Source organism: Pagrus major, chromosome 22 (genome assembly GCF_040436345.1).
Source record: "Pagrus major chromosome 22, Pma_NU_1.0".
Taxonomy (NCBI): domain Eukaryota; kingdom Metazoa; phylum Chordata; class Actinopteri; order Spariformes; family Sparidae; genus Pagrus; species Pagrus major.
Window position 1 is genome coordinate 13,394,085 of NC_133236.1, and position 24,723 is coordinate 13,418,807.

Below are 24,723 nucleotides of genomic sequence, written 5' to 3' on the forward strand. Positions count from 1 at the left end.
GCAGATAAGAATTATGTCTCTTCTAAGACCCCTTTTCCACCAAAACAGCTCTGGTTCCTGAACTGGTGCTGTTCAAGATTTTTGGAACCTTGGTGCTATCTTAAGAACCAGCCTGCATTTCCAACTGTTTTGAGCAGAAACATTGTAATCAAGGATGTGTCATCAACAGAGGGCGTTGCTTAATGCACAACAACCTGTACACATGACATGACAAACACACTTTGGTTCACAAGGAACCCTGCTCTTTTTTGGGCCCAGCTGTAGGGCTGCATCAATTATTGATTGATCTACTGATTATTTTGTATGATTAATCATTTAGTCTATTAAACCATCTGTAGTAGTAAATACTGACATATAAAAAGCTAAAACCAGCGAATGTTGATATTTTTGCTTGCAACTACTTTTCTTTCAATCGACTAATTGATTAATTGAGTAATCGTTGCAGCTTTATCCAGCTGGGAACAAACTTTTCTGGTTCCAAACCAATTAAATATTGGTCAGAATACTCCAGAACAGAACTGGTTCAATGTTGGTGGAAAAGGGGCTTCTGGGAACTGCTGTAAGATTCAGTAGGAGGACATTAAAAACAAGGACAAAAACCCAAAAGACCAAAAAACACAAGGTTTTATGGACAAAAGAAGACAAATGTCGACATTTGATTGTCAGTTATTCTTCTGGTTCCATAAGCCTTAAAGAATAAAAATAAATCCAGGACCGATGCTCGTATTCACCTCAAGTCAAATACATAAATGGTAAGTTGTTTTATGGGGACCAGAGTTTGTTCTTTTTTTAATTTTTTTTTTATTAAGACGGATTCATGATTTTAACATCTCAGTATGTTCAAAGTGTTATTAACATTGCACTTAAAACTCTCACAAATAATACAGCACTTTTTCATTTCATTTGGTAGTCAAAAAACCCCACAAACTTATGCCGGCCGGTCTTTTTTTTAACAACTTAACCGTTAAATTTCACTCACTATATTTTGTCACATATATTTTAAAACTTCAACACTCTGCAGATGAAGTCAAGAGGAAGAGCTGAACTCTCACACTTGCGTAGCTGGAGATCTGCAGTGTAGTTCTCTTAATGTATAATGAGATGTATTGTTTGTTTGAAGTGAGTGGTAATTTTCTAAAAACAGCATTATATTTGCTGCAGGTCTTGCATATTTTCAAGAAAACTATAAGGTGGGGGAATGTCTTCCTTTTCACATATTAATTAGTAAATGAAGTACCAGCCCTTTATAATGAAAAAAATACTACAATATTTTAAGAACAGTAAGAACTTTGTTGATTTTAAGCTGCAAGTGATTTTGAAATATAGTAATATAATAATAACATGCTGGTCGTCATCACATCCAGAGATCCACTCTGAATTTGGCCAACAGTTTGACTATTTGGACCTGAGATTTTGGCAAACTGCTGTTGAGATTCACTTTGTGAGATTAGGTTTGTGTGTTTATGACTTTAAAGTTTGACGACACAGAACCTCCTAAATGAATTATGATCGAAGGCAATCTTTATTAGATGGTTTAAGTTTGTAAATATGTTCCTAAACCTGCATTAATGTGTTCACGATGTAACTTTAACATGTCTGTTATCATGTTTATTTAGTTATTTAGCCTTTATACTGTCTTCTACTGTTTTTTTTTTCCAGTTTGTCTCTACAAAGAAGAATTAGAACTAAATTAAAACTCCTCCCCATGTCAAATGGATTTCAGATTATTCACTGACAAACTCACTGCAGGATTGTGCTTGAGAACAACACCACACTTAAAACTAAAATCAGGCCCTCTGTGCAGTGGTACGTGTCTGCTTTTTCTGTGAAGTGACATTATACCTAATTCACATTTTTCCACTTTGCTTGTTGAATGAAAAGTCTACTGATGTGTCGACTGGTTTGACTTTATGAAGATTATCTAACTGAGTGAGTGTTGATTCCAGTGAGTGATTGTTTAGCCCGGGGGTAATATGATAAGTATTGCTTTAAAGGCTGTGGGTCAGAGAAATGAATTGAGGCATGCTTGAACAAGTGGTGGTTAAAACACATCTCGATCGTTACAAGGCCCCACCATTGACTAGCATAGTTTTTGCATTACTGGATCATGGCTTAAAGGATTACTCCACTGTTTTGTTCTTTTACTGTAGCTCTATATCTTAAATGGTTGAAGTGATGAGCAGTAGAAAAAGTGTATTGTCATATTGGATGCCCTGTGGCACATGTTGTCAGGCAAGTAGAAATGTTTGCATGAACTCCCGTGCAAATATTAGCATGCTAAAATGTTAGCAACCCAGGCTAACCACATGGCTGGTTGCAATGAGTACTGGGTGTTGTAGAAATGGTTGGAACAAGTTGGAATTTGACTGTAAGCAGCCAGCCAAGTGTATTCAAAATATTATTTTTCTTAAATGCAGGTAACATTCAAAAGCAGTGGAGTATTCCTTTAATCAAGGGCAGGCAAATAAAATCAGTGATATGCAGCCATTTATAACAGATGGCACAATAAACGAAAAAGAAAATAAATCATCAAGAAAAGACAAAAGTGCCAGTGACAACCGGCTATGGCAAAATTTGTTTGTAGGATTAAGACCACATATAATTCAAAAGGTAAACAGGACAAAACTTAAAGATACCTGTTGGCAACGAGACAAGGCGCCCACCTTTCATCATGTACCAATAAGCAAAAAGGCAATACAGGATGAAGAGCCATGAGGGGAGGAGTGGATGTGCTGGGCCAGTGTTTGATTGAATTTGGAATAAATGGTATAAATAGAGTTGGTTAATTAATACTAGTTACACGTTGGTGGAGATCTTGTACTTGGGAGACATGTTATTATGGAACCAGATGAAACTAAAAATGACGCCCATGGTTTTGGGTATACGCTCGTCGTAGGCAAACGTCATGGCCTCGTGCAGCGGGACTTTGACCACCTCGATGAGCTCTCCCTCCCGTGGCTCACCTCCGCCTGCGCTCACGCAGTTGTCGTCAGACACCTCGGCGTAAAACATGGTCTGCTTGGCGCCTGTTACACCAACGCCTGACCTGTGAGGGGGAAATAACAGACAATACATTTTTATGTATATCTTGAGATTATTCTTTAAGTTTAAAAATGTTCACACTGGGTCGAGCGAAACAACCTAATCTCAGTACAGATGTAAAAGCAATACCTTCTTCTTTCCAGAATCTACATTTCTTTTTTCTCCTATATACAAAACACAAACATAGCAGCGTTTCAGCTCCCACTTCCATAAAGTAGGACACTAATAATGAAAACTGGTGTAGCAGAAACCAAAATATCTCGACTTTTAGACCCTATTATGGCTCAAGATCCTACACTACTCTTAATTAAACCTGATAGTGTCTTTCTTTAGACCTTATCTTAGACCTGTCTGGTTAACACTCATGTTATTTTCAGATTTCTTGCTGTCAGTTTGTTTCAGTTTTGCTTGAAGCCCAACCTGAGATACTCAAGTGAAGTCACTTCAGTAATATTCTCAGACTTGCCCCATTAACAGAGAGCTGCTTTTAAAGAATTTTGTCTGAATAACATCCAAAATAATGGCTTAAATTAAGAAATATTTGAGCTAACGCAACCAGGATAAAAATCTGACTAAGCATTCACTATATAACCAAAACTGTGAATAGAAAAGCTATGTAGTGCACCTTTAAATGAATAGTTCAACATTTTCAGGAAACCTTTTCAGCGTCCTGGCAAGAGTTCGATGAGAAGACTGATACCACTCTCAAGTCTGTGCACTTTGAATGGAGCTGGAGCCGGGAGGTGATTATCTTAGCTTAGCATAAAGACTAAAAACATGGAGAAACAGCTAGCCTGACTTGACATGTATTATCTCGGTTGTTTACACAAACAAAAATCTAAACTGAGTGGGGTACATTGTGTTGATTAGTAAGCCTTAGATATGTTTGAACTCCTAGTTTCCAGTCTTTATGCTAAACTAGGCTAACTACTTCCCGCCTCTAGCTTGATATGTACTTATTCATACACTAAGATATGAGCACAGTGTGGATCCTTTCAACTAACTCTTGGTAAGAAAAACAACAAATGAGCTCACTTCCCAAAATGTCAAACTATTCTTTTAAGGTTAACTTCTGAGTTTATAAATAATAGTTTGTGCTACAGGAATCCACTGTGTCTAATTAATTTAGATACGTGGTCCACATAATTTTTCAACTTTTCTAAAACTCTTTATTTCAACACTCTTTATGTATCAATCTGGCTGACAAGTTATCTGATAAGCAAGTAATGTACTTTATATCTGACGAGTAAATTGCAGTTACCTGGTTTAAAAAATATGTTGTTGTAACCGTCTGATTTAACGCTTTTACTTGTGCCTGCCCAAAAAGATGAAACAACAACATACTGCTGTACCTAAACTTGATACAGATACATAGGAAAGCTGTAAAGCTCTGTCTTTGAATGGTGGTATTAAAAAGCATACATACACATCAGTTTTATTGAGGAAACTGTCTGAGCTTGGGTTGCCTACTATCACCACATGCTGTTCTGCTGTCAAATACACCCTCATACGGGTCATGAGGGTTAAGATGATACCCATGTATTTAATGGAAGCAGCCCACACATAACAATGCTCATAGACAACACCAACAGAACCAGAGGAGGTGTTCAAGTCAAATCAAAAGCACGGTTATGAGAGCTGTCAGTCACAGCTGTCCAGGTGCTGCTGTTTAATGTGGGACTGTTATTTTTTCCAGGAACTTTCAACTTCTGTCACGTTATGGTGAGATAATAATATCTTGACAAAGATAGATTCTTTGTTCCTCTGATGCTTGCTTCAAGTTCACTTCCATAACCTCAGCATTTGTAGTTTCTTTTCTTTTCTCTCACGCTAAAAGTCTGTCTGTCACCAACCTTAGGTTACGTTTTTGATTCTTAAATACATTTCAACCAGTTATTTTCAAACTGATCTTATTAAAATGCATGATTTCCCTTTGGTCGCACCAGATTATTTGGTGGAGTATCATTGGAACAGTTTTTATAGAGGGTTTTCATGCTACCTGGAATCGGATTTCAGAAAAGTAAGAAGTCAAAGGAAAGAAACAAAGCTGCAAATGTAGGTTATTTCTGAGAGAACATAGCTCAAGGAGGTTCAGAAATTATAAATGAAAATGACACAAAATAGGACAACAGGAAATTAATTGTTCAGGGGCAAGAAATCCAGAGGGCGTGACTAAAGCAGATATTAAAAGGACAATGAAAAGCATTGTCATAAAACTTTGTGTTGGGAATGGACAGGTCTGTGACTGAAAAGTACATTTAAGCCTCTATTACATTTATGTATTACTACAGGTTCAGTACACACTATCAGCTAACCTGTAAGAAGTGATCCTCTTCAGTTTAGAGGCAGGCACATCATAGCCACACTCCTCCAGCACCTCCTGCCGGGCGATCTCCTCCAGGGAAAGGTCGGGTTTGTCCACCAGCCCGGCACAGAGCTCGTAGGTGACCCCCGCTGACACTGGGGGCCACTGAGAAGAGCTCTCCCCCTCCGAGGCCGACTGGCCCTCCTGAGACTCGGCGGCGGGGGCGGCGGCTTCGGCTGCGCCCTCCTCGGTTTTTTCAGCAGACTGAGTCGGCTGCGACTTGTTCCTTTCCCACTCGCACATGTATACAGCTGGTGGTGGAACAGGAGAGAAAATATTGTTTTTACTATAACTGTTTTTAAAAGATTGTGATAAACTTACAATTAAGCATAAAGACAATGTAAGTTTTGCAGATATATTTAGATATGCACATTTACATACATTTTTCTGTACATTAAATTACAACAATGTGTGTACTTCCTTCATTGGCATGTATCTTTCACATTGTGAAGGACAATACAGATGTAGATATCTACGTTAGTTTTATTAGTATCTGTCCAGATTTTTGTTTTTTCATGTTTTTGCACACTAGTGCCAAAACAACTGATCCAATAATTCATTAATCAAGTGAGAGAATGAATCTTTTGTTATCTTAAAACATGTCAAATATTCTCTGATTTCTACACCGCAACTGTGACGATTTGATTTACGAGGGGTGAGCGATCGACCAGGGACCACAATCGTCCAGTGTTTTAGCATGACTGGCCAATCAGCGCCAGATGTATCCATTTCTGTGCTGGTCACATTTACACACATGCCGCCACCGCAACAGGACCACCAGCCTGAACAGAAAGAAAGACACTAAATATTGTATGTTTTTCCCCCAAAATATGTGCACTCGTTTCATTTTCAGGTCAGTGAGAGAGTCTTCACTGCGTATTGCCTTCATTTACAGTCACACCTTCTAAAGCATTTCTCCTCTCTGCTGCTAGTGTGTTTCTCTATGAGTCCAGACAGACAGAGCGGAGCAGAGACAGGGACCTGTCTGCGATCTGTTGCACATTGTACTGAGGGTTATGAAATTTACTTTGAGGATAAGAATCCATTGTCTGAACAAGAGCTGCAAACTTTTTATTCCAATCACAAATCAATTGCAGATAGTCCCAGAGTCCCAGATATACCAGTATTAATAGTAGTGTTTTGTCATGAACATGTAATTGAATTTTCCATTTAAAAAAAATCGGAAACAGATAAGACAATTGTAATTAGTGCATCTTTTATAAGTTCCAGGCCTAAGATAAAAGGAGATGAGTTAAACAGCTCTTTTCTGTTTCATGTAATTGAAAATTCATCACAGTCTGAGAAAATGGACAAATCCACAGTGTCCACAGTGACAATGGCTGACTCGTCCAACACCCGCCCTATTCACCTGATTTGCGCCTTCAAACTACTACCTCTACCCCAAGATAAAGAAGGAACTCAGTGGTCGCCATTTTGACGATGACGATGACGTTCTTGCCGCTGTTGACAACTTTCTGGAGATCCGAGATTCAGACTTCCACAATTGATGGACTAAGAATGTTTTTGTGAAATGCAACTTACCATCTATGCCAATTCATTTCCTGGGTGAATATACTGAATTTTAATGGCCATGTGCTTAAGAATTTGCCTCTCAACATTTATTTTCTGATAGAAATAAGCTGACCGAAATGCGGTGCACACCCTGTTTAAAAACAAATGTCATTCTAGGTTGTAGACAAACTGATTTCTTTCAGATAAAGAACTGATTTGTTTCCCAACGGCAATGAGAGAAAAGAGGAAATAAATATATCAATGCCCAGACTTCCTTGAATTTAGCACACTGCGGTGTGGAACAGTCCCTGGCGACTTCTAACAAAGGAGGTTAGGCTGCTTTGTAACGGGGCCTCTTGCAGTCTATTTATGAGTCTGCATTGTTACTAAGATCCAGGAGAATAAACAGGGATTGTAATGTACTGCTTTTTTAGTGAAAGTGCCCACAGGAAATACAACAATCTAGATCCAGCTTGGTGACAAGGAGAAAATGAGTGAAGTAGATTCCACGGTTGAAACAGTCTCATGGTTTGTGTGGTGAAAACTTACCTGGACGGAACTGCTTGACAAGGACAAAACAGTGTGAGGTGGTGTTGAAGATCAGCACTGATACACTAAAGAGAAAAGAGGGGGGAAAAAGTCAAGTTTAAATAAAATCAGACAACTTTTCCTGTTTCCCTACATCATATACGTATCTCTGTTCTGCTAATCTGCCAGCATATGAGACAATCTGGCTTGAGGAGGGCAGCCGGTCATGACTAGATCAGCTTTGAAAAAACACCACTTATCAAAATTAAGGGAGTACTTTGTGAGTGAGTCGACAAATTTTATAGGCTTGTAAATCTGAAACTCGTGACTCGTGTCGAGTCAGAATACCATGTCCTGCCTAGTTAATCTTTCTATTGGACAGTTCCTATTTGACAGTAAAAGTTGTCCAAAAACTAAAGCACAAATTCTTGGGTTGTCTGCATAGACAGCCACGTTCACGTTTGTTGATAAAATGACATTACACTAACCCTCGTGGCTACACAGATGCAGGCAGCATAAACTGGGTGTAAGATGTGGTTAAAAACTAGTCGAAAGGGACTAACTTCTAACAAAAAGGTTTCCTTGCGAGGCATCTGAATTTGCAAGATAACGTGATCTCGCAAATCCATCTTGCCAGACTTCATCCTATGTGCATGTGGCCGAAACACAGTTGTTTGGACCAACCGTAACAACTCCTATGAAAAACTACTGGCGTCGACGTTTTTGCTGTGCATGCCCTTTTCCAAACAGTTTCTGAGGACATGTAACAAACCATTTGGCCGGACAAAAAGGGCAACACTCCAGCAGTGTATGATAAATGTTTCATGCTAACCCATACTCTGTCAGCATCCCGTATCAAGATACACCACTATCTTATTTCTTAGCGACGCTACACAGTAACAGCAATTTTATCACATTTGCTCCCTGGTTTGGCACATCTGGGCTACCATACCTTGGCAACAGTTGTCCAGGTACAGTATAACACATGTGCTGTAATTTTTAAGCAAAAGTAACCTATTACAGTATGTGATGACTTAATTTAGAGCTGCGTCATATGATAAAAAATTCATATTAACTCACACATCACATGTCTTACATCTGGAGAACAAGATTTGCAGGCCATAGCAGCTCTGCGCTGTTTTGTCACACATTCTAACTTTTTTTCGATGGATTATGCAGCACTACATAAATCTAATTTAAATAAAATCTTAAACGTGTTGATGACTAAGTACTAAATCTAAATTGAAACCAAAACAGATACTAAAACTACCAAAAACAAGCGGGATGTGAAGATAAAATCAGGAAAGTGAGCATGATATGCTTAACCACAGGCACCCAGTGAATTGTACACACTCAGGTGGTTAAGTGTCTGTGAATGTGACCGACGCTGCCAGTGGAGACTTGAGTCCTGGGGTCTGTGTTGGGAAAGCGGATGTGTCGGAGGGAGCAGGAAGCCCTGCCCTGTCTTTCCCATGGTGAGAGGGAACCAGGACATTGGTATTGCAACTTGTTTCTCACTGTTGCTCCTGGTCTGAAACTGATTTAATACAGATATTTAAAGTGAATGTCTATTATGAACATCCAGGCTATGAAAAACCCAAACTGATATTAGTGATAGCTGCAAAATGGAAGAAGTCTTTAAGGGGAATATTACCACTGAAGTGTACAAGTATGGATAAGATAATGTGGCAGACTTGGTCCAAAAGTGGGACACACAGGCCTGAGGCATGGAAGCTGTCCCCTGAGGCTAGTCTGGGTCTTGTAGTGCTGTTCCACACCATTACTGCTGTTCTACAGCTTCCCGCTGAAAAAAATGCTCTAATGGTTAAACCAAGAAGCAGGCTAAACGGACACTCAGGACTTTTCATGCACCGTTAAGCTTTCTCTGCGGGGATTCTGGCTTGACAGCGGGAAAAGTGGGTTATGGCAGACATACGAGGTGCAGGACTAAGGTGACTACCACTTGGGCTGCAGAGCTTTTGGGATGAAGCCATTAGGCCGTTGTCGTAAGAAGAATAAACTGGGTTATATGCTGTGTAATCAATCACATATCGGACACAACCAACAAGTCTAGACACACATTTTCTTTAAGTTCTTAAAACCTTTGCTGATTGAGATGTCTTTGTATGCACCCCTTGTCCTCTTTCGTTTCACTTCAATCAAATACACACGAAAAAGATTTTTTTTTGTTGTTGTTAATTGTACTCATAAGACCTGAAAACATATTTTTAGAAGCTTTATTCAATTTTATGAACTGAATAAAAGAAATTGCTAGAACACAGTTAATTGAGCATCATTGCATCTTATTTACTTTAATCATCTTTGAAAACTTTATTGGAGCCTGCCAGTGGGAAATTAAACTGCTTGTGTGACTGTGTTTACAAATTGATCCAAATGAATCCCAAAAGTGCACCCTCGTTATGTATTAGCTGGCTGGGGATGCATAAGTACTCAGACATAATCAAATTCTTCAAAGCAAGTGAAAGACATGGATGTGAACAAAGACTCATGAGCAGAAAGTGCAAATGACTTCATCTTTCTGCAGCCAGCGGTCTCACAAACTTCTTGAACTAAAAATACTGGCTGCCATTAAAAGTCCTTTCCAGCAGTAAGCGAGCACCAGTACACAAACACTCCCATAAACACATAGGTGTCAAAATAAGAAAGCAATGGGAGTTTGTCCATCCAGTCTACATGTGTTTTGGTAGATTTGGAGTTAGTGAAGGATGTTCTTGACCCTTTCAGTCCCCTCCGACTTGATAGCCGTCGATGTCTGTGGCCTTAGTTTTTGCAGCTTGTCCTGCACCATTGGCACTAGTTGGCCTTTGTCAGCGTCTTTTTGGACCTTTTGCAGTGTGACACACAGACACAGGCGACTTGAGGCGATACAGGGGCAGGAATTAACGTGTCCACCAGCATGCTGTGTTTCCATCACTGCTGATCTGAGCTGGAGCCAATAAATACCTGCAACTACTGCAGGGTTATTTAACCCAGGATTGAATGCTGATTGTACTATTTCACACTGAAGACAAAAAACAGATGTTAGTGGGTGTTGGTGTTTGTTTTTTTCGTCCATTGTTAAAAGGTATGCAAGCTAAATTGTGGATACAAATTTCCAAAATGAGAGAAGTACCTCACGCTCCTCACCCTAAACCCAAAGGTGACAAAGGTGGTCTTAGGCTTGAGAAGAAACTGGCATATAGTGGTTTGAGCACATGATTAGGATTCCTCTAGACGCCTCCACTGTGGAGTTATTCTGGGCACATCAATCCAGGAGGAGACCCAAAACATGCTGGAGAGATGAAATATCCCATCTGCCCTGCCAACACCTTGGAAATCCCAAGGAGCAGCAAGATAAGTGGTGGGAAATGGATAGATGATGTAAAACAGCAGTAACTCCATCTGAATGGCCACTGAGAGACCAACATCTTCAAGATACACCAAAAGAAACAAACAGCCAACTCATTTCATAAGTAATCTGTTTCAAAACCAAAAAAGAAGCCGCTCTCAAAAACCAGATTTTCGTTTTACTTCGCTTAAACATTTTACGCTTCATTACTAACAAATGTGTCTTCCACATTTTTCGCTAGTGCACCTGAAGTATGACAACAAGTGTCCTGCTGAGAAGAAAATGTCATGCACACTTGAACAAAATCGCAAAACAACCCTGGATTCGTTCAATACATGCTGAATGGGGGATAACACTTTGACTGAATTTCCACCTGGGGGACGGCTGAATGTTCCCATGGGCTATCTTCTTTTGGAAATACAGGATTTTAAGTTTACTGCTTTTGTCTCAGTGGTACTATTTGTCACAGGGCCCTCTCTTTGGGGTCAGGAGTGGAGGAAAGAGGGTTTAAATGACCCAAAACTTACCTCAGGGCATTATGGTACCCTGGGCAAAACAGGGAATAGGAACTGGGGGTTTGACACAAATGTGTGATATTTCTCTTACAGTGCCCCCTGTGAAGCTTGGACATTTATAACCATTGCCAAGTAGAATAACAGGGCGCCAGTTCCCAAGAAAAAAGTCTGTGTATGTGTGACTGTCCTCCCAGTATCTGGCATATTTTAGAGATGCAAGAGAATAATGGTATACACTTTTCAGACTGGATTTCAGTCAAAATTAACAAACAGCGAATTATCACATTTATATATTTTTACATTACTAAAAAAAGGAAAAAATAATAATAAAAATAAAAAATTGCTGCATTTTTTTGGTCTGTTTTCATCTGTTTGTTTAGAAAGACACTACTGCCCTTGAAATCCAAACAAAAGTTGAATTGAAAAAATATCCTGCTATAAAAAAGAAAGGAGAGATGGGAAATATGGGCTATAAATATGGGTCAAGATTTGTGCAAATCAAGCTCCTTAGAACTCAAATCGGCAAAATCATCCTCGTTTGTTGATCCCTGGGAGCTACATCAGATTCAGATACTTAAGCAACAAGCTCTTCAGATTGCAAAATGTCTCCTGACATGAACATGCAGCTTTTTCTTTTTACATTTCAAAGCTATTTTATTGGCAGATATTCTCTGGAAGTGAAACGTTGGCTTTGCAAACCAGACTCCATTCTGTTTTAGGCCTATTCCACATAATTTCTTTTTAACCCTTTCTAAGATGCTTTTATGCTTCAACTTAATCTAAAAAAAAAAACATTTTTGACGGTTCATCAGCAAGCTGTACCATCTCTTTGTGCATGTGTGTAGAATAAGTGGATAGGTTTCCATCCAACAGTAGAGAATAAAAGGTGTTTTACCTGTCATGAGTACGCATGAAGTCCCAGGATTTCTTTGTGCCATTCTGTGAAGGAACAAGACAAAATAAACAGAGTCAGTAAATACAACAGAGCAACACTATTTTAATCCTCGAACAATGTGATTTCATAACTGCATACATCAGAAGTGCGTCATGATTTTGGGTTTTTGTTTCAGTTATTTTCTGTTCGATTTTGTAGGTTCTCTCCTCATGTGTCAGGCTTTGCTTCCCACTTCCTCTCTTTGTCTTTTCCCCACCTTTTTTCATGTTCACCTGTGTTTCATTCGTTAATTAGTCCCCGTATATTTAAGCCTGTAATTTCTACTTCCTCTTTGTTAGTTTGTCTGTTTTTGTCCTGGTGTCGGTTCGTCTATGTTTCCTGTGTTTGTGTCCTCTGTGTTTCAGCTTTTGTTCCCCATAGATTTCTGGTTTGTTCTTAGTTTTGTATTCTTACTTTTTTCTTAGATTCACTTTTGCCCGCCCTTTTGTTGCCAGCCTTTTTTGCCTGCATTTAGATTTTTGAAATCCGGCTTTGGTAATAAAGCTTACCTTTGGTTTTATAACCTGCCTGCCTCTTTGCAAACCCTAACAGAAGTGTATACAAAAGGGTGCATTAGGTGTACCGTAACTTCACACTCTCATTGCTGCATGTAACTTGTACAGCAGGACGTCAAATCACCTCTCATATTTTTCATTATATGATCACTGCAGATGCAATCAGCTGCCCTACAATAGATGCTCGCTCAGGCATGTAAAAATAATATCTCAAACCACACCCGACGAAAACATCTGCACGTACAAAGCAAAAGGCACTGTGCATGCACTGAACAAGAACACTTTATCAACTGTTGTTCAACAAAAAGTCTCTGAAAGAAACATGCAAACTTTGAACAACAACAAAAACTTTGCATAAGAAATAGTAATGTGTTTTCTTCTTCCCTTTGAATTATACAGTTGACGTCACTGTTGCTAATAGGTTAAACGGCCAAATTGAATACACAAATTACAGCAAACACTGGCAATAATATGGCAGTTTCTTGAAGTCAGAAATGAACAGCTTAGGGCAAAATTTTAGGTACTTCCTGTGAATCAAACCTGGGAAAAATGTCTTATTATGCAGTTTTTTGTCTTGTTATTGTCCTCGTATTTATTGTTTTTATTTTCCAACCCCCATGGACTACTGTGGGTGGTTGGGAGTCTAATGCAGTAACTGTTTCTTCTGCATCCTGAGTCAGAAAATGATGCACAGTCCACACTGTCATGGAGTATATAGAAAAAACAATGGCCTTTACAACCCGATGGAGTTGCTGGGAGAGATTTTTGATGACTAACTAACTAAATGTTTATATGACCTATGGTAACATCAACAGGATGTGCAGCTAAACACTCCTTCGGTAAATTTCCACCAGCGCAATTACAATCGAGCTGACGAGGCAGGTGTGTGACCGGCACAAAAGAGATCGCTGGAAACACTCTGGCATGCAGAGATTTTACATATGTGGGCAGTGACACACACGTTGTCTGATTGTTGTCTCATCCCTTTATAGTTAACATAACAACGAGGTTAACACCCTGATAAACTTGTTCATTTTGAGGTTATTTTCATTCATACCAGGTGAAGCGAGCAAACATTTTTGCAGTTCAAGGTGTCAAAGTCCACTAATGTATAAACGTCTGCAGCTTTATTAAAGTAGTATATAACCTGTTGTGGTTCTAGTGGAAGCATGAACTCTGATAAATTCTCCGGTGATGTCTCTCAGTGGCTGAGTTGCATTGTGGGTAATGTAAGCAAAAGTTGTTTTTTTTTAAAACATGGCACCTACATTACCCACAATTCAACTTAGCCCACAGAGTGACATCACTGGAGGCAATTTATCAGATTACATGCAGCTTCCTCTGGAGCCGCAAAAGGCTTTATACTACTTTGTCACAATGCTGTAGTACTCCCCAAGACCTGTAAACACACTTTAAAGTGCAAAATTGGTGGAGTTACCCTTTCAGACTAACAGCATTGACATCTACATCCGGTGAACTTGATAGCTGACCAACTGTACGTCGTTTTGTGCGAGTCCTCGTTAGCATGACCCAGCACTAATTGGTCAATCATCCTAACCTTACTTACTTGCAGATATTTAACTAGGTCTGTGCACCACAACGCAGCAGAGTTAAATGATAAGTCTGGCAGCTGAAAATAGTCCCAGACATATTACTCCTGTTAGAGTAACATGCACTACAAACTACAAATCACCAAAGATGTGTGAATTAAACGGAAACATAAACTCAGCATCCACATTACAAGCTGCACAAATATGGTAAAGTCGGCCTACATTTTCTATGCCTGAGGAAATATGGCCTTGATTCAAATTTAGGCTACACCTCCTCTCCACCCACAAGCTCTTTCAGACACAGGGCTGACAGCCTCACTAGAACAGGCTTATTGCAGCTACAATAGATGTGCCTTCTTGTGTGCGGGTGTGCTGATGCAGTTTCAGTACCACCCAAGAAAAGGGAGGAGGTGAAATGGCAAGCTAATTGCACTGATAGAATCAGAAATAATAAAACTATTGTTGTAGCAACAAGATTTGAGTCGAGGTTTTTGCCACCGTGCCAAAGAGCTGCATTGTGCAACTTTAAGATTTATATCTACAGGGAGTAAACTCACACACCTTTGAATTGCAACACTATGGCCTCACAGTTACATCCCTCCCTGCAAAGACTGGAGAAAAAGCGGGAATTAGAGCACACTTTGTGTAAGTTTCAAAATGTTGGGTTAATTTAGTGTTTATTTTGTGTGGACCTCTCCTTCGAACAACAATAGCTCACCTGCACTTCATACGATTAAGTTGCAATTTGGTCTCGATATTATATTAAATCCTCAAAGACACAGACACAATAATAGCATATTACTGAAGAATGCACCACAAAGCTGTCTTACTGACTTATAAACAAAACCTTTTCTTTACTGTTCACCCATAAAAACTACCTTAAATCATACTTTCATCCCAGCTGCTGTTGTACGATAACGTTTGGGTTAAAAGAAAAAGCTTATAAAAAAAGGTTTCAACATCATCCCAACAAACGGTCAATCGACCGGTGCATGACCTAACAGGTCACAGCCGCAGGGCCTCAATGTGAAGCCAAGCTAGCATAATGCTGTTCATGCATCATTAACTATCATGTTGTGGTGTGAAATGAGAGCATGAAGCCGAAGTTTGTGTAGGTTTAGTTATGGTGCTGCTATGATATCGCCTTTATATACTGTAACAGCAACTGAGTCAGGTCTATGATAGGGGCTCACTGTGTGCACATTTAAAGAGAGGTTGTCCTAATTCTTGACCTCAATAACTGACTTGAATCTTAATTGGCATCAGTTAAAGCACATGGATTTATCAGTGTAGTAAATTAATCTTTAGACAAATTTAATAATTGATTTAACCTTTGAAGTCACTCGTCAAGCAAAAATACAAAACATTCATGTTTCTCAGCAAGTGGTGGGTTAGGGTTAACGATTATTTTCACTATTGATTGATCTGTCGATTATTTTCTCAATTAATTGATTAGTCATTTGGTTTATAAATGTCAGAAGATGCTGAATAAGGTCAATCATTGTTTCCTAAAGCCCACATACTCAAATTTTAACACTATCATTTTGATTCATTAAAATATTTCATTTCTATACACATTATACATTTATTTTTTTCTGTGACTACTTGCTCATTTTAAAACATAGCATATCTGTAATGATCCAGGAGTAAAACAAAAAGATGAATTTACTTCACTTTACTTTTACAGCCATCTTCACCAGAACAACAGAAGTAGCCTTAGCTTAGAGCATAAACACAATGTACATGGGTACGTCCACTGTGTCTCAGAATCAAACTGGTTCAGTTTTAAGGACTGCAAAGCCTTGTTGAACAAAACCATTACAGGCGATAGGGCTGCACAATTAATCAAAATTGCAATATGTCCAAGTGCAAGATCCAAATCGCAAGAAGTTGCAGTTTTTTGATGAAGGTAAAATATGTGACCAAACAGGATTATAATGAAGTACTGTGTTGCTGCAGAGATGCTCTCACCTACAAATCTTGTTCTCAAGATGTAAGAAAATAGGTTTGTTTGGTACTGGCCCCAGCCAATGTCACAGATCATCATGATCTTTTCAGTGAAAATGAAAATTATGATGCAAAAATGACCATTCCCACTAATCGTGAATCATATCGCAATCACCATATCTGTCAAAATAATTGTGATATGATGATCAGACCATATCGCGCAGCCCTAACTAGTGATGATGATCTTGATAATTGTGTTTTAAGTTTCAGATCGACTTTTCTGCGCTGAGTCATAATTCTCCCAATCTGACAGTCGACTGCTTGTCTCTTTCTTTTATATAAAAGGATGTACAGGATGATGTACAAGAGATTCATTGTTACTGCCCATAAACCAACACTGCCTACTCAAACTGCAGTGATTTATACACTAAGCCTTTAAGACCTGAAGACAAAAGCGATAAGATTCCTCTTTTCTCTAGCTGTCAGCCATTAGTGAAACGGTGACACCATCCAAACTCCTCACTGTGGAGACGTGTCGTGAAAGATGCCTGCCCTGCAGACACTCACCAAGTGTAATTACTCCAACAAAAACCTGTCATGTCAACAAGCGTGTGCGAGTGTCTTACATGCCATCATTCCTGCTTGAGGCCAAGCCAGCCGCACCCCGCTCACTTTTCATCTGCGAAAGTAAAACTGGTGTGAAGACGTGTGTCTGTGATAAATCACCTGTCATGACCGAGGCGGTGACGCACTTCTCGTGGCTTGTTGCTTTGTATAGAGTGCTTATTGAATAATTTATGAGCCAAAGCATTTTTCCTTTCAACGCTCCTTTTACAGTTAAATTGTGGGATATTAGCATAGGTAAATGTTGCTTATTAACATTGATCTACACCAGATCTGTCAAAATCCAAGTTGGTACAAATGATGTCTTTATTTTTGTACTTGCTATTGCTGCACAGCGAACACTTACTGCACATTGAATTTTATTTGTAATGAAGCTTAAATAGCTAGGATACTTTACAGCAGTACCAAGCCTTATTTTTTGGGATATTCCATTGCCCCTTTTGTTGATATTCTTAAAGTAGTTGTTTAAGCAAATGATTAGTCAATGAAAGGTGAGTTGTAAAGGTACAAACAATGCTGCAGCAATATTCAAAAGATAAATGTATGTTTTGTGGTTTGATGTTAGGGGAAAGAGCCGATCCCCATAATTCATTAAAAAGCCCATAGGCTCTTGCCTGACCACAATAAATTGAGGTGTTTACTGACCATTAAGCTAGATTAGCTCAAGTGGCTTTACAGCAGCTTTTCTGAGGCCTTCCTCTCACAATAAAGCGACAGGGTTCACACTCTCACAGTCTGTTTTTTGCTCGAAATCGCATCACATAATCATGGCCAGTAAACGGCAGGAGCCACGTATAAATTCGTAATTCTTTCCTCATATAAGATGACGAAGACACTACCTGTTACCACATTATTACATTGAAGTGTGGGACATTTCTCTTTTATTTGATTGTCAGACTGAACGCCATCAGACCGTCACACCCCTGTCCTGTGCTCCTGTCTTACCCTTACACACAGACTCTGTTACTACCTCCGCTAGGTGGAACAAAACTGTCCATCCATTCTGCCTCTGCAACAAAGCTTAATTTTTAGAGTGAAAAAACCCAAACTTAGTGCGAGACTGGAAGGCCATAACAGGGAGAAAAAGATGCATCTCGGATGTAATGTGATATTGCTCTACAGCACAAACAAGAAGAGTTACAGGGCAACAAGGGAGCTACCAATTGCAGAGATTTCTGGTAACAGAAGCAGATGGTGAAGGTGTGAAAAGCTGATGATAAAAAATTCACTTCCAAGGAGGTCTTTTTATTTAGAAAACCTCAGCGATTTCAGGGAGGGAATGGAGGCAAATTCCTTTCCAACAGGGCGATGCAGGATTTAGAAAACATGGTCTTAATATTCAGAAAACAGCACAACCAACAACACCAGTAATATCAGTGAGCGACTCAGAGAAAGTAAAAAAGTATTCCAATTAATTCAGCAATGATTGATTACACTGATCAAACACTCAAAAGATGACACGTTTCCTCTCCAGAAAATGCATTCTTTAAAACCACTCAGCGTGAATGCACCACACACACACACACACGCACACACACGCGCACACATTTCCTCTGTAGTGTCCTGTCACCACTCACAGATGGTGGGGTTCCCCTCATTACTCGGGCCACTTGCTGAGAGAGGGGGGGCGGGGACAGCTTGAATGGCCCAGGGGAGACGGAGAATCATGGCCGACATGGATTACGACAGAGAGATTAGCCCGTGGGGAGAGAGAGGGAGAGAGACATAGACGGAGACAGAAAGAGAGAGAGAGGAAGGGAAGCAGGAACAGGCTACACAGGACCTTGAAATTAATGTGGTCCCTCTGGCTTTGGGCATCAGAAATGACAGACTCCTGTGTGAATGGCTATTGTAGGGAGGGATGTATGGTCTTGATCTTTTAGGTGCTTAAAGTCTAACAACCATCTCTCTCTCTCACACACACACACACACACACACACACACACCCTGCACTGACTACACTGTAAAGCCGGCAGCTGCAGCAGAAAGAAAAAAAACTACCATCTTCAACTACAATAGCACTCTTTGAATCTCAACATGTGCTCTCCAGTTTTTTCTTCTGGGTTCAGCTTCAGTCTCTGTCTTCAACAAAGGCAGCGGGGCTATCACACACACATCACAACCAGCGAACTAATGATGAGCAGACTTTAAAAATGATAATGACAGGAGAATCTGCACCTGCATGAACTGATGATGAAAGTGCAGCTCTGCAGCGTTAAAACAACCTGGCAAGTGGTTCCCATCCATGAGTGTCAAATCCAGTGTCAAGGACACACTCCCTTCAAGTACGCAGTCATGTGACCGTGTCCTCCAGTGAAATCCACAGAAAGCATCTAAACCTCAAATCAAATCAAGTCAGTTTACATGTAAATGTCCCTTCAGCGCAAACTGAGCAGGAATCGACCACAGCCTACATCTGTGTTAATCCAATCAATGCAGGCTTTAATTTTTCACAACATATTAGGGCTATTAAAGTACTGAAGCAGTAGATTTATTATATTAAGTATTTTGATGAAATACATGAATGACTCTGTCTCAGGATTTTAATAATAAGGATATTAGATGATCCAATTAAAATTAAATAAATGTAGTTAACTTTCCACTCATACGCAATAAATCATCATACTGCCCCGCCCTAAATCTAAGTTTTAAAACGTGCAGACAATCCTCTCTCCACCTACACACACACGAGGACCATTGCACTGCCATTACTCCAGCTCAAGCCTTTAAACAACTATTCATGTGAGAAAATGTGTGTTTTAAGATCATAATGGATCTCATATTCACTGAAGGGGGCCACCGGGGCTGTAAGCTATACGAGATAAATAATTCCAGATGAATAATTCAAATCATTATAATGAATGAGTGGAAGGTAATTATCCTGCTCTAAGTAGCAACCCGTGATTCAACGTAAGCACGAGGCAACAGAGATAAGAGGGGTTTCCCGGAGTCAACGAGGGACAATCACCTGCTTTGTAGAGAGAGGCGAGGGAGAGGAGACAAAACACCAGTAAACACTAATGACGAACAGAGCCTCTCACGCATGACATTATCTACTTTTTAGGGTGTGTGTCTGTGCGTGTGAATAGGCTTCGGTTAGTGACCAGTGGCTAAGCTGCAGATGTACTGATGAACATAAAAGGTTTGGGGAAGAGATGCTCCCTCGGTGTGATTGAAAAGCCTTTGTGGGGAGTCCCTGAGCAGCCCCTCCCGACTCGAGCTGCACAGGAGAGATGACGAGGATGAAAGGGAGGACAGGACAGAGAGGGAGTCCACCATCATCTCCTTTGTTGTCCATCTGCTGTCTTAGCCGTTCTGCTATTCTCTTGACAAGCTTAACCCACACACCCCCCCTCTGCTGTCACAGGTGTGAACCCCAAATGGAAAAAGCTCCTCACTGCGCTCCCCTCTACATGAGTGCCTCGGTACTTCAGTTTGCTAATTAAATTGAAAGCAACATGACAAACGGGGACCTTCAAATCATAGATGAACACCAGTTGTAGTTTGCATTTGTTACATGTCCTTGTGCAACATATTTTTTGGTTAGGGCCTAGACGTACACGCTATTTCAGTGAAGGCTGACTGCATCACCTCGTGTCACCTGTGTCTCGGCCATAAAGCTGCACGTGAACACACCACAAAGACTTTAACCGATGGCCAGCTAGCTTGTACATTCTACGCCTGCGTGAGAGGAAATACCTCGCCACACCACCAGGTAGCGGCAGTCTGTATTCGTCATTTGAAAAGGGAATCCGGAAGACTCTGGTAAAAACTTGCAAATGGCACTGGCAAAGAGGCGGAGGCGAAACATTCATGCACTGATTCACTTAGCTGAACAGCCAGTCAGCCTAATTTCTCTCACAGACGGGCTTTTCAGACAATTCTACTGTTCGATCAACCAAAAAGCCGTCAACAAGGGCTGACTAGCGTCATCAGTGGGAGACACACCCCTACAACTAGGGCCACAGACACTCACCGACAGGCGGCCGATCGTCAGACGAAACATTCGTCATGCTATAGCAGCAATGCCAACCCTCAGAGGAGCTGCCATTGTTGTTTTCAAACAAACAGTTGCTTCTCTCACTTGTCATCACACCTAAACTACGCCTGCTGCCAGAAGTTCCTCAGAGGGCACTGATTTGTTAAAGGGGCACTGTGTAGTTTTCAGAAATTCAAACTCAGAATTTTAATACAATATTAATGAGGTGATAATACAAACTCGTAAGTAAATAAACAAGCTGTTCTCAGAGGAAAATAAGGTCCCCAGAACACGTTGCGAAGCTAGAAAGGTGGCAGGGTCCGCCAAATATAAACAAAGTAAAACAGTATGAAAATGTGTTGCCCTTTAAGGTCAGTTTGTTTATTCAGTTTATCCAGTCATGAAAACAAAGAGAGTTTGTTTATTTAGTTTGTTTAGGCATAAAAAATCTGTCAATAACGATCTTTCTCTTCTGATTACAATTTCTTCCCCAAAACTACATAGTGCTCCTTTAAACACCTGTGTTTTAGTCCACAAAGCACATCGCTTGTAGCCTAGCTAAAACAAATGATCTTGCAAATCCAGCTGCGTTGCAAGTTAATTTGTGAAATGGCCAGACTGAACAAAATAGCCTTCATCTTGCATGGGCTAATGACATGATCCATACTTAGACTAAGACTGAAGACTAGTACCATTACAACCGTAGTAAACTCTCTAAAAAAAGTTGATCGACTTCATTCCCACTACAAGCAGACAATTTCGAAATCGAACGTGCCAGAAAACAGAGAACAGTAGAAAGCAGCATGAAGGCCAGTGACAGTGTTAAAGTGGTTACTTTTTATATTTTTTACGTCAGGTTCTCCTTTGAACAACGGCAACTTAACGATGACGCAACTTCAATGTACATCGTAGTTTTGCGCCAGAAAAGGGTGTCATGTTTCTATCACTAATGACCTGGCTCTAAGAAATACCGGTATTTAGCCTGGTAATGAATGCTGATTGTACCCTTTCCCACTGAAGACAAAAGCCAGATGTTAGTAGATGTTAGTTGGGTTTTGCTGCCCAATGTGAAGGTGGGCGGGTGTAGGTTAAATGACATCTGCTAATCAGTAAGTAAAGTAGGTGTCCATGCATTTGAGGCTTTAAGATTGAGTTTTACCTTAATACCTTTTCTGAAACCACTGTCACTATCCAGATTTCACACAACAGAAGAAGCCAGGAACAGAGAAAGTGCACAAATATTTTGAAACTAAAAATAAATTCATCCTGGACTGCAGCCTATGTTTGGGTGAGGAAGCATTTCTCACTTTGCCGGAGACCATCAGGACACACAGTCATCACGCTTTGTTTTCTTTTAGCAGGAAGACCTTGAAAACATACATCTATTTTTTTAATCATACACCTAGCAAAATCAAGCATAGTAGTAGAGATTTTGAGTGATGCTTCAGGATCACAATCTCATGCTTTTCAATTACCTGTACGCAGTTAACAAGGTTGAGTGTTTGATGCATAATACAGAGGCAACTAATATGAGATAAATGTACAGTTGATGAGATGTCACTCACACACAATCCACTCTGCCAGCCCTGTTTGCCACCGTGACCTGGATAGGCAGCTATAAATGGATGGCTGGCGACTACACAAGCATCTTCAAGCCCTATAGAATAGACCGACAGGGTATGCTGGCATGAATGTGCCAAAGTAGATCTATACGACTACTGACTGTACATAATAAGCACTACAAAAACATAAAAGGGATGCAAGTCTCTTTTAGGTTTGAATGTTAAACGGTCATGATTGATTTCTAACTAGAGTTAGCCAATATAACGATATACGTGTAATTTTCTCAATATTTATAAAATTAACTCCACTAACATGTCCATAATCCTACATATACATTCTGTATGTGTCTATAAAATTCAGCCTGCCATAGTCTAATTCTCTGAAGTTTTGCGCGGTCTTTTACCTCAAGTCAGGTCAATAAATGTGCAAAATTTTCTTTTGGGGATGCAGGGAAGCCCCTGGACCCCCTGAGGGAAATACTGTGCACTTTTAATTCAGGCAAAAAAGGTGCGGTATCCAATTTAGAAGGAAGATAACAATTTTTTGGTCACACTCAATGCCAAAACGTATCATGTGAGCCATGAAATATATTTCACAAATATACATCTTTCAGCATCAAATTATATCAAATTCGGCAAATCGTGTACCACAAATTTCTCAGACTTTCAAAGTTGTTGGTCCGACTTGAGGGGGCATTCACGTGTGTTTTCCCTTACGGAAATACAGTTTTCCTATTATTCTGACACCACATGAATGCACTGTTAATTCAGACAAAAATGTGTGGGTTTGAAGGTGCAGTATCCAACATAGAAGGAAGATAAAAAAATTTTGGTCACATTTAATGCCAACAAATGAACTGTATGGGGTTAAGATCATTACTGCTTGTGACCGTCTAATGCCACGATTTTAGTATTCTAACTATAACACAAATAATTTTGCTGGGACAAAACTTGGCAATAAGTGACAAATAACAAACAAAAGGTTGTAGCCCATCAGCATAAGCAGTTTGATTAGAACTATAGGACAAATAGACTTGCTCAATATGCATTTTAAATAATTTATGTAAATGACTGCAGCTGTCGTGAGCTGTTTACACATTCTCATCCTGCAGTGTTTCATGTTGTATGCTGGATCTCTTCTGTCATTGCATTGTGGGAACAACAGCCAGTTAAAGTAGGATTTCTAGCAGACAAGGCTCCACAATGTTCCTTATATAAACGGCCAATTTAGCTCCATGTTAACCTGAAGTGTGAAGACCTCTGACCTACAGACTCTACACCACACTGACTGACTGCATTCACATGGCAGCCAATTTGACAGCTGAGATCAACAAGTCTCACCTGACCTGCTGTCCTGACGGGAAAACACCACGTAACACTGCTAAACCACGTTATCTTATCTGCACCTCCTTATACTAATATGAAGCATGTGCTAACGAGATGCTCAACCAAAAAACCTCTTCAGCAAGCTAGCGTTAGCATGCTAGCTTATCTCTTAGGTGCCTCTGGTTCATGTCCAACACAGAGGCAACTGTTGAGCCGACGTGTGTAAAAAACGCAGCGAATACGGTTGTTCAGTCATCGTGTTTCAAGTATTATTTGTTATAATTGTTACCGTCTGTGTTTAAGGTCAGTTTAGCCTTCATGTTATGCTAGCCTAGCCTGCTAGCTGCAAAATGAATGGGGGGTTGGGCTAGCCTTCAGCATCCAGCATCCTCTATCACCGGTTATCACACAGAAACACCTCACCTGGTTGTAGTGCACCCTGAACGGTTTCAGATAGTCGGACTCTGTGCACGGAGCGACTTCAATGTTGTTTATCTCTTCCATAGTTTCCACTTGGAGCTGGATTTGTGGCTCACCGATGGTTGTCTGTCACCGCACACTAACTGACAGCGAAGGAATGTCTACGGAAGCCGGGAGAGGACATGAGACGGAACTGCGAGGATGAGCCTGAGGTCTGAAAGGAACAATGTGATGAGAGGAGGGAGTTCATGTTATATATTTACACACAAATGTAAGCATTTAATGAAATAAAAGTACAGTAGGAGGATTGTTGAGAAGACTATAATATAAAAAGAAACTTCATTTGAAATAACAATGATTTATTGTTACAATAATATGAATATTAATAATAAGAATATTAATATTAATAATAATAACAATAATAAGAAGAATACATTTTATTTATATGGCACATTTTATACAATAAATACTGATTATTGAATCTGATAATCGGCCAGGCCGATAATCAGCCGATTCCTAGAATACAAACAAACATAAGTTACTTTTATTTTGATA

At 39.9% G+C, this 24,723-nt stretch overlaps 1 protein-coding gene across 1 annotated transcript; it reads right to left on the bottom strand.

The window, feature by feature from the left end:
* Positions 1–790: 790 nt before the first annotated feature.
* Positions 791–24,272, bottom strand: nudt14 (nudix (nucleoside diphosphate linked moiety X)-type motif 14). Its single transcript, XM_073493115.1, has 5 exons — positions 24,172–24,272; positions 12,207–12,250; positions 7,469–7,533; positions 5,358–5,658; positions 791–3,046 (listed from the first exon to the last, which is right to left on the bottom strand). Exons 1-5 carry the CDS (start codon positions 24,250–24,252, stop codon positions 2,797–2,799), a joined length of 741 nt encoding a protein of 246 aa, XP_073349216.1. The 5' UTR covers positions 24,253–24,272; the 3' UTR covers positions 791–2,796.
* Positions 24,273–24,723: the final 451 nt, after the last annotated feature.

Excerpts from the sequence above, each read along its gene's own strand:
- nudt14 (XM_073493115.1), bottom strand. The coding sequence starts at position 24,252 with ATGGAAGAGATAAACAACATTGAAGTCGCTCCGTGCACAGAGTCCGAC. Across the intron at positions 7,534-12,206 it reads TTCATGCGTACTCATGACAG|TGTATCAGTGCTGATCTTCA; the intron begins GTAAAACACCTT and ends TTTTCTCTTTAG. Across the intron at positions 5,659-7,468 it reads TGTCAAGCAGTTCCGTCCAG|CTGTATACATGTGCGAGTGG; the intron begins GTAAGTTTTCAC and ends TTCCACCACCAG.